General features: G+C 43.5%; 1 protein-coding gene across 1 annotated transcript; it reads right to left on the bottom strand.

Annotated features, from left to right (window-relative positions):
* Positions 1 to 7,434: 7,434 nt before the first annotated feature.
* Positions 7,435 to 8,673, bottom strand: hoxa1a (homeobox A1a). The gene is made up of 2 exons (XM_036515740.1): positions 8,061 to 8,673; positions 7,435 to 7,871 (listed from the first exon to the last, which is right to left on the bottom strand). Exons 1-2 carry the CDS (start codon positions 8,665 to 8,667, stop codon positions 7,507 to 7,509), a joined length of 972 nt encoding a protein of 323 aa, XP_036371633.1. The 5' UTR covers positions 8,668 to 8,673; the 3' UTR covers positions 7,435 to 7,506.
* Between the last annotated feature and the right edge of the window lie 2,846 nt (positions 8,674 to 11,519).

Raw genomic sequence — 11,519 nt, 5'->3', positions numbered from 1 at the left:
ACCCAACCGTGGGATTCAAACCCATGACATTCAGGTGCAGAATTCAATGCAAAAGCACAGAGACGGCCGACGGCCCGTGTCTGTCGGATACTGCTTGTTTTTCATTTCTGTGAAGGAGGAGAAAAACGCGCATGCAGAGCGATTTATTCACTTGAAAAATAATTGTAAAAAAATTCGAAATTTTTATTTGTTTAAAACCAGCAATGTTTGGACAGCAACGTGCCTGCGTAAGCTCTCGGACAGTAGAATCATTCGGGGTTAATCCGTTTGGAATGATAAAGCCCCGCTATTCACTGTTGGGGGAATTTCTAAAAACCCTACAGAAAGATTATCTTATTACTTTATTATTACGTTCAAATAAAGTCGAACTGTCAAGGCCAAATCTCAGAAAAAACACGGAATTTAACAAATACAATTTCAAAAATTACCTACTTTTTAACAAATTCTATGGAGGCCATTTAGTCAAAATGAATGGATCGATAAAATAACAAACTACAGTTAAAATACAAGGATAAAGACGTCCATGATCCCTCTCCATGGTCCGTTTTGTTCATTCAAAACTTCCAAGGCTGTTTTCATGATGTGATCAGTGTCCACATGAAGAATTACAATAAACCGAGACGGGGACCCGTGCGTCTTCCTCGAGCTTACCCAAGGAAATCAGACACGAGGCGTCAACATCATCCATGCTGCCTATCCCTGTGCTTTTCCAAAGAAACACGGAGAAATGCCAGCAACAGGAATATGGACATTTTACACATGCTCTGAAAGGCAGGCGAACCTATTCTTACCTGCATTAAAGAGACAGAGCGCCCAGCTCACGGCCTGCACACAGGCCTTAACTCGCGGGGCACACTAACCGCGGACGCCCGTGCTGAGAACGCCAAGCGGAACTCGTTACCTGCAGCCTAGCGGGAAAAGAGCTGAAAACAGCCGAAGAAAGCCAGAGAGACCGAGTGAGAGAAAGATAAGGAGCGGGATTCGCAGACCTGCGGGGGGGTCTAACATATCATTCATTATGAATCGGATGACAGTTACACCTTAAAATTTAAATTATTTTTAAAATCGAAATCATTAAAATGATTCACTTAAAAAAAGTACATAACGTTATCCTGCAACCTTGACCTGCAGTTCTGCCGAGTTACGCCCAGATGGGATAAAATGCTACTCTCCTTTCACTTGACTTTGCGGGTCGGTTCAATTTAAGAACTAGAGTTACAGCGGTTCAGTCACCGCAGCTGGGAAATTGAACTTTTCGATATGTTGTTGTTTGTTATGTGTTCAATATGACAGAAAGTAGGCTGAGTGCTTCTGAGAGAATTTCACCCACCGCACAGACGCGTTTAAGCGACCAAAGCAAAGCAGAGCGCCAGGTTGCACACACACACACACACACATACTCTCACTCATACACACACACACACACACACACACACACATTCAGTCAGAGCCCGTTTTTATCCAGAAGTAACCAAACATTCCATAACCACTCTGAAGCTTGGATGCATCGGTGGTGTTAATTTTTGAAATCTGATTTATGAGAGGTCTGTAACTGGCTTTCACGTTTTCAGAGACGAACTACTTTGACGAACAAATGTTGCTAAAAGGGAAAATGATTCCAGACTTGAAATCCAGGCGAGTTTTTATATTTCGGGTTTAATACATTTATTTCAAATTAACTTCAGTGCTGATGATAATATGGAGTAGGATTGGTTAGTTAGGTACATACATACATACATACATACATATATAAAATATATATATATTTAACTGTGTGCGCGCGTGCGTATGTCACAAGTGCTGCATGTCTTAAATTACTTAAATTACAACATGAACAGATTGAACATAAAACGTTTAAATTAAATTTACAACAAAAGTTTAAAAAAGTACATAAATAAATATAAATAATAAAATATAAATAACTGCAACGCCGCGTATTTAAACATCAATGTATTCAGACTTTTTTTTGATAACGAACAAGTATGCTCTTAACAGAATAAAATAGTAAGGTCAACTAACTGTTTACATTTCTTGTATTGAATAAACAACTTTTTATACTTCTGAAGTTATTTACTAATCTAAACGGGTTTAAATTATTATATTATATTATATTATATTATATTATATTATATTATATTGTGACATATTCGGCTGTGATTCCAGATGTCATTGTGTAAAGAACCATCTGCAATTAAATTCATGACGTGGAGGTAACGTCCCCGCATCGTTCAGCTTCGTGACCTTTTACTAAAAAAGCGCGTCCATTCGGCAGTAGTTGGTCTTTTTCCCTTACTTACACAACCACGCTGAACAGAAGTGAGGCTGAAAAACGTCCAGAGTTCTGCGTTACTTTCTCCCTGCGGTGCAGGAGAGGAACCTCCCGTCAGTCGCCTCCCTGACCTCGGGTCTGCGTGGTTCATGCGTTCAACATTCAGAAACTCCTCGCTCGTACACAGAAACGGCCATTCCGGCATATTTAGAAGAAAATATGTTTCCAGTCGAATATGGCGTAACTTCGTCGTGACTTCGCCTCCACGCCGTGGCGCAGAGGCATTTGCGCGGGGCAGTGGGTGAAGCTGTGTTTTGGTTTGGGTGCTGTGGCAACACACTGTCAGCAGAGTGACCGCGGCGCGACCCTGCGCGGGGTCCCGGAGGTCACGGCCTGTTTCGACCACCTCCGTCCTGCTGCTCCGGGTTCTGCGCGGCTCCTCAGCGCACCGCTCCACCGTTTAACTGGCCTGCTGAAAACACAGAAATAAACCAAAAAGGAAACAAACAAAAATTCATAAATAATTATGGAAAAAATGTATATGTTCGTCCCATATAACTTTGAATACAAACATATTTATTTTGGACAGAAACACATTTTAATCCTATTTGTTATGAAAAGTATCCAAAGTACCCAAACTGGTATGATCTGGTATTCATGCGCATTCTTTTTCTTTCATTCTTTTTCCAATAAAAAATGTAACCCAGATAAGGCAAAATGTCAGCCTAACCTCAGATTCGTTTCTAAATGTTCGCTTTCTTAGCGGTGAAGAGGAAGAGCCGACCGATAATACCGATGAGTTAAACAGGAGGCAAAGCCAGTCCCCATGAAAACTACACGAGTCTGCAATCGAAATATTCTACGAAACTACAATCAGTTCCACGCTAACTTTATTGTACATAATCATTGTCATAACTATCGTTATCATTACCTGATTATAATACAAACTATAATAATATACAAACTAATACAGTATTATTATTATGCGTTGTATTATTACGAATATTGTCGCTGATAATTTTGTAACGTATAATGTATTGCAATTGCAAAATGTTATTCCACACCGCATTATAGAGTTGCGGCGAAGCTGTTGATTTAACTTGATGAATTACATTTTTAATTCATGTCAACAAATCACTGCAACAATTCTGGTCTTAGAAAAAAATATTCATACAGAGTTCTTGTATTTGTATCCTGTTCGAATTTTTCTAGTTCTTGGAGCGCTGAATTAACACTAGTCATTTTGTTCTGTATTTCCTGCTAATGATTAGCGAAAAATAAAAACCCAAACAGCCAATAATCATTACTAGGCCTAATTCCTATACATTGAATATCTTAATTGTTTGAACATATTTCATTATTTTACTTAACTTTATGTAGGCCTAGTCACATACGGATGCTTAACATACAAGTAGTCACACGATTTAAAATAGGGCATCTGTCTTTTATTAGCGATAAAATAAAGTAAGGTTTGCTTTTTTCACATGTAAAACTAAAACCCATTTAAACTGCAGGTCTCCAAAGATGCAAAAATTTGTAATTACATTACAGACTTCGTCCACTCCCAAATCGATTTCGTGGTGACTGTCTAGACTGATAGATATTCAACGATTCAAAAGTAAAACGAACAACTTAATACATCGGCTAAACTCCGTCACGTTAATAAAATAATAAAACTACAGACCGCGCAATTATCAGAACCAGCGCCTGCAGAGCGAGTTTCCCTTACACTGATAACACTTCCAGCGCATTATGGTTAAAAATAGAAAAGCAAAACTACAAAGGGGTTTATTGGCAATAATATTACAATAAACCGGCAGAGATTGATTCAAATTATATGGGTTGAATTGTGCAAATACAAAAACAATGAATACATAATGAATAATAATGATAATGAGGAAAAACAATGATAAATGATGAGTCCACTTGAAAAATGTGCATATTTTGCACCGTTTAGTAGACACTCGCTTGTGGCAACTCAAGCTTTCAAATAAAACGTCACAGTATCCGTTCAAACGCTATTTCTCGTATACCGTAAAAAACAGAATTCACTCAAAAATTAGAATTCACTCACTTTTCAAGATTCATGGGCTCAGTATTATTAACCCTAACAATAAATGTCCAAAGTAAAACTCAGTTTATCTTCTCGGTGTCACAAGGTTTGAATTTCTATGTTTAAAACTACTGATATGGGGGAGCTGAAAGCAAGGCCCGCGTGCGTAAGGAAAAAGTGGAGAGCATTCATCTGGAGTGAGAGAAGGAAGCACTGTAATCCGAAAGGATCTGAATGAAATATGCTCAGTGATTAACTCTGGGTTATTGCCTTTTTAAAATACCAACGCGTCGTCTGTTTGTTACAAAATACATAGAATCTCTTAAAACTTTCGGATATTAAATACACATACACCTAATATGTTTACCTGTACAGAAAGTATGCACTTGGTGAAAAGCGGGACTTACGCTGTTGGTCTCCGTCTGACATCCGGGGAATACGCTGCTGGCTCCGCGCGGTCTGTGCGATCAGCGCTCACGCAGGTGGATTCAAGGTAAAGGTGAACGCGGATCATCAATCACCTGTCAATTCCAGCCACATCTATCCTTCCCATCGTTTGGCAAAGAGCGCCAGGAGCCTCAGCCCTGATAAGGCAGGGCACGAAATCCAACCCCACCGTATTTGCCTGAAATGAAAGCTTGAAATAAAGGGAAATGTTGCGTGCATAAGAAGAAAGAGAGATTCTTCCTTAGATTTGCCATTCAAATCTGAAGACAAACCGCAAAAATGGCGCGGCTGCTTTCTGCTTATGATTTAAAGACGTACATTGCAAAGCAATTCGTTTGCACTTCGAATGAGATACAGGGAGCGATACCATAAACGTCATAACTGCTTGGTAGGCTAGAACTTCTCATAACTTACTATTACATCAGATTGATATAAAGTTTTATTGTGGAATTATTCCATAAAGACTAGTATTAGAATTGTTTATATTTAATATTTAGAGGGAGAGTAAAAGAGAATTTAAGTGAGAAAAAAACGACGGGGCCCTTCCCGTGATTTAGGATTCACACTGCAATGTTAAGAGGATTTGGAGTAGCGGCCATGGTCTAAGAGAATCCCTGGGCCTTTTGGCGACTATCTGATATTGAATATACTCCACGTTTAATGCAATAATGTGCGTGATAACACCTTCCAAAGGATATTACTAAATGAGACCGGTAATAGCATCTTGCACGACTCCACGCGCCGGCAGGGTAAGGGTTAAACTGCCGGGTCAGTCAGACTGCATGGGGTAAAGGGACCGAGAGCTCGCTGTTCTCAGTGTCCTATCGCAAGACTCCATGTTTCTTCGGAGTTGTTTTTAATCGATGGTGTTTTCTTTCGAAACAAACAGCTCAACAGGGTTGTCATGGTGAATAACACTGACGCCCGCGATCATTTCCTCAGAGCTAAAACAAAAGGCGCGTCTCGCTGCAACAGCGAGGTTCAGTCTGAACTCCCAGCGCGTCTCAGCGCTTCTCTAGTTCGCTCTTCCGATTTTGCATCCATTATCAGAGTAATATATGATTTTCCAGAAGTCTTTATTAAGAAATCATTTATAAATTTAATTAATAGGCCCGGCATTTATCTATTCTTAAAAGGTCTCGGAACAGGTCTGACATAATTCCCAAGGGACGTTTGTGCTGATTTATGCTGGTGAAAAGTTATCACGTTTGGTGGTCACGACTCAGCTCGCGTTTTGACAGTTTTAACTCCAATATTAAGTCTGAACGCAAACGATTTGTCCTTGACTCGAGATACTAATTGCTTCGCATTTGTATACAGTGTTTGAATTAAATATTTCAGTGGCCGCTATGATAATGATGACATGTAACCAAAATATGAACATAAATATCGAGTATTTTCTTGGACTCGTTTCTGTGAAGGACGAAGGGTCAGGGCAGACGGGACGCCGCCTCTAGCGATTTGTGGTCGCGCGTAGCTTGTTCTGTGAACCTTCTGGAAAATATATCTCGTTTGACAAAAACAGGTTCGAAAATGCACTGAATTTCCATAGCTAGATAAACCGAACGAGGCGAACCGACCTGTACGGGGACGTTTGCAAAGCAGCTGAACGTAATTCCCTGCCATGCACCATCTGATGAATCTAAACACAGTTGCGCTAGTAATAAAATGTTTAATAAAGTTGCACTGCAATGTGTTGATAGATCCTCCTAAAACACGTGGAAAGGTGTGCTACGCTCTTTCATGTGTAATGTGTCGATGTAAAAGGCCAAGAGGTCGATTATGGATTATTACATGTAGATCAGACCACGTGAAGACACAAAGCCGTCTAAGGCAGGAATGGATGTGGCACTTGTGTGAATGGAATTTGCCGATAGAAACAAGGTCGGGGGTGTACTAGCACAAACACTTAAAAAGAAAACAAAACATACAATGTTAAGATATAGAAGCAACAGCACTTTAATACATACAATGACCCGTAAACACCGCTTTGGGAAAAAAACACTTGACAAGCATTCTTCTCGTTTACACGGTAACAGAGATATTTTCGCTCTCTAACTGATAAAACTCAGTCCGGTAAGATACATGAAAGCATTGAGTATCATGCAAGCTTCACACAGGAAACGCTCTCATTGCGCCAGCGCAGGCGGGCTGGGGTTCGGAGGTATTCTAAGAATGTGCCGGCACAGGTTAGAAGCGGACTCCAGCTACCGATCTCATGACCGGGGTGTCTCAGAGCGCTTAAAATGACATATTGCACAGCAGCGAGTTTACAGTCCGTGAGGTTTCCGTTTTACAGTCCAGCGCAGGTGTGCCTGTGTCGCGCAGTCCACAGCACTCCCCGCGCGACGTCGCCGCCTCTCAGAGTAAAAAACGTAAAGATGTTCCTCTTTTACATCCTGTAGGCCTACTGACAGCACCTGCGCTCCGCCTGCCACACCTGTCACAACACAGTAAATTAAAATGATCAAGGGACCACTTTATCCTCATTAAACGCCTCGGTAGTTCAATTTTTGGGTTTTCCTGGGAAATTATTTACTTTACGTAGTATTTGGTCATCCTATGATCACTGTTCAGAGAGTATTGTGATAATCGAAAACGCTGCATATAATCAGAAATACGGATGTCTCTGTATAACCGGCTTGTATGGTTATTTGGGGGTGAGGCCACTTGGTTGGTGTGGTCTAAATTATTGCCCCAATTATTCCCCTGCGGTAGAGCACTGCGCGTGGACAATCTAGCTCGAGTTATAGGGGTCAGCAGTAGAGGACGCTGTGGATGAGGTGGGAGATGGTGTGGACGAGACAGACAGCGATTTTTCTGACGCTTCATTGACTTTCTCCTCATTATCTACTGCACCAGCTGGGGATTTTGGTAACAGTCCTTCTTTCTCGCGCTTCTTCTGCTTCATTCTGCGGTTCTGGAACCAGATTTTCACCTGAGTCTCATTGAGCTGCAGCGCGGCGGCGACCTCCACGCGCCTGGCGCGGGTCAGGTACTTGTTGAAGTGAAACTCCTTCTCCAGCTCCGTCAGCTGCTTGGTGGTGAAGCTGGTTCTGACGGTGTTGGGCTGGCCCTCAAAGCCCAAATCTCCAGCTCTGCCTGGCGGGTGGAACATGAGTTTGAGAACTGTAACTCATTCGGTATACAGTGGCCAGGTGTGGCAATAAGATATCTGCGCGTCAGATTACACACCGTTTAGAGCTCCCTACCTAAACAATAATTATTGTGGCAGGTAAAGTAAACCAAAGTATCACATATGCAGTCCGTCCTCTGCCGCGGGACACTCACCGGTCTTTGGTGGGTTTCTTTTGACTTTCATCCAGTCAAATGTCTGCGCTGGGGGCGAGCTCGCGGACAGGGGTGAACAGCAGGCGTCACGGTGCGCGGGGTGCAGAGGTGGCAGGGGGTCTGCGCATCCCGCGTAGGGCAGGCTGGGCGCCTCGTGACCACACGCCGCGTGAGTGTACTGGAGCTGGGGCAGAGATGCGCCGCTGTAGCCCTGGCGATGCTGTACCACGGACGGCGAAATGTTCCCGGAATAAACTATGGGGGCACGTGCTGTGTACCCGCCCCCGGGGTCCGCGTCCTGGCTCCGTGCGTAATGACTGTAACCCGCGCAAAAACTCTGAGTTCCGTAGCTGGAGCTGGCGCCGGGGTGGGTGGGGTACGTCATACCCAAGGAGCCGAGGGGTTGGTAGGACCCCGGCTGCTGAACGTGAGGAGCGATACCCCCAGGCGCCCCCCTGCTCCCGGTAAAGCCGTCCCCCTCGCCACAGTGACCGGCTGTGACAGCGCAGGACGGGAAAGCGGCAGTTCCGTGGTCTGAGTAGAAGGCCCTGGCGGAGAGAGACCCGCCGTCGCCGCTCACAACAGAGTAATCTAAGAAGCTGCTCATTGCGGCATCGTCTTCGTGTCAGTGACTGGGCAGGCCTGCGACCGAGTGTGGGCTGCTTCACCCTGGATGACCGTGCCAACCTGACCGTTCCCTCCATCTGACCGGCACAAAGCGATTTGAATGAACGGTGACAGTCACGTGACACGGGTCGGCCAGTGGGTGCGCGCCGTAGCACAGCGTGCCTTCCCTTTGCGGTGATAGATCACCGTCGGGGCATTTAAATTCCGCACGCTCCCCGGTAAAGGTGACGCGCATCAGCGCGAACGTGCCGGCGGCGCAGACAATGGGCGGGCCAGACCGCAGCGAGCAGCGCCCGCGTCGCACGCAGTGACCAGGGGCTTTCTCTGACGGAATCTCCTCTGTCATCAGAACTCAGAAGGTAGGACCGCTTCAGGACATTTTTGAACTTGAACATTTTATAATGCATAGCATGCAATGAAATTAATTAATAATTTCTGTCTGTCTGTCTGCCTGTCTCTCTCTCTCTCTCTCTCTCTCTGTGAGTGTGCGCAGTGTAAGCTCAGCGCTGTATACTCGAGGTTCCGAGCGTTTGGCTGTGAACTTTAGAAAGAGGAGGAAGCTCCATCAGCCTGCGCTCACAGCTGTTGGCATGGAGATGGGAGGCTCGCGTAACTCAACACCCTCGCGCGATCACAGCGTTCCGGCGCGTGCATTCCCTGCATAGGTGTGTTCAGACAGTCCCATCAGCAGACTGTAAAAGCCCTCCTTTATGATATTTATGATACGGTATGAGATGGGCGGGCGCGAAGCAGATGGCGAGGAGATTGTGATTGACCGTTAATGAACTGCGAAGGTCCAGCTAATGTAGCTATGCGCTACGAGACGAATTGTACTGTTTATTTGAGCCAGTCAGCTTACTTTTATATTTTAAAACACATGAACTCAATCGTGTTCCCACCTGGTTGGTACACAGCAATGATTCTTGTTATCGAAGCATGTTTAACAACTCAGGGAGGGAACACACACGGATTTGATATTAATTAATAGAAAAAAAATGTTATGTAAAATTGTAAAATTATGATGATGGTCATAAACCAGAATATTACTCACTTTCCATTAATCACGACTAGATTTAAAAAATAAATAAATAAAAATATGTATACTAGCAATCCGATCTTCTTCTGTGTGATTTTAGAATTCTACCATAGTATACAACATAATTTGTTGCAGCGACGACTATCGAGCTTTTGTAACTGAGCTGAGTGTCCAACAAACGCAGACCTCAGATCAGTGTTTGGTGTTGAAGAAGATCGCAGGAAATAGCTGGGTCTCGCGCCCCTCCTGGACACTCTGCACACGCGGCCTTGTGGTCAGCTATAAAATGGCGCTCCGAGGCGCGACTGCAGGCAAAGCTGATGGTCTCAGCCGGCGGCCCGCGATCTGGGGAATCTGTCTGCATGGTCTTTACATGTGCAGTCTAAACAGAACAAAGCTCGTGTGTCAAAGCTGTGCATAATTTAACCAAAGAGGAAAGTTAAATCTAAAGCAAACATTCATACACAAAATCCATACACGCTGTTCGCTCTGAAACACGGCCTCTCAGCTCCACAGCGAGAGCGAGGCCTGGCCTGGCGGAGGTCGCCCGCGTCTGCAGCTCGGGCATTGTGCGGGAGAGAATGGCAAAGAAAGGCCGCGTTGTGTCAGGCCTCCTCAGCTGCCTGTCTCAGAAAGCAGCGAAGTATGAGGGAAACCTCAAAAGTCGTCTTTCTGAAAAAAGAAAAAGAAAAAAACTATATATCCGCGTCGAGTGAGCGTTTGTCTAATGGATTATTGGAAAAGTGTCACTGTTCTACAGTTGGATGTAGTAAGGTTATGCACCAGTCTTCGCGTAGATAAGTCCCTCCATCGATCCAATTTAGGCACTTAGACTCATAAATGCAAAATAATACACGAGGAATATATGTTGATTGTTGTGTTATTTTACATAACGTCTCAAAAAGTAAGGATCACATATTTTATCTAATATAAGTACATGCAAATGATAGGACAATACCAAAATGTTACTGTATCGGGTGGTCAGCCTTTAGTACACAGAAACACTAACGTTTTATTTGAATGAAATTGTTATTTAAAAATGAAACATATCTGATATAATTTCAAATTACAGTCCCGCAAACATTCCTGGACAAATGTCTGAAAAGTTATGCAATGTAGGTCTAATATCTATATTATATAAAATGCGTTATAATGAAAACCAAACAAATAACTCAAACAAATCATTCCTCAAAGCAGTATTTTGCTGTTATGTGCGTCGCTGTTGTTGTTTGGAGGGGAGAAGCCTGCAGCCACAGTAGCCGGGTTGAATTACACCGCGCGCCACTCCCGGTTATTGCAGCCACGCTCGCCTCGCGCTGTCGGTTTAAACAGCTATAAAAATGAATTACTACCGAACGCCTACAAAGCTGACACTTTTGGCCGGGAACTCCCAGCTCCCTCCAAATACGTAAGAGGTTTTTATTTGCACTTGTGCCTCGGCGATTGATCTCTCTGCTGACATTCTCATTCACAAAAGGACTTGATTTATGGGTTAGGGAAGAATTCCATCCACGAATTCCTCGGCATGTTCCTTACCGTGTACACAGTAAAAAAAAGAAGAAAATATTGCCACGACGCTTTCTTCGGAAGCCATGTTCACTAGACCTGTTGTGTATAATGATTGCAAAATTTTAATATAGGCTATACGTGCTTTCAGGAGAATTGCTTAAAATACTTCCTCTGAAAACAAGGCAAATCGTGTACTCCTCGAATCCTCAACACTGAGATTAAAATACGAAAATACGACAGAGACTATCTCACAAAATAGGTGAACTCAGAAGGGGTTTTCGCAAAAC

The sequence above is a fragment of the Megalops cyprinoides genome, chromosome 21 (genome assembly GCF_013368585.1).
Source record: "Megalops cyprinoides isolate fMegCyp1 chromosome 21, fMegCyp1.pri, whole genome shotgun sequence".
In the NCBI taxonomy this organism is placed as follows: Eukaryota; Metazoa; Chordata; class Actinopteri; order Elopiformes; family Megalopidae; genus Megalops; species Megalops cyprinoides.
This window is presented reverse-complemented; position numbering and strand designations above follow the sequence as displayed.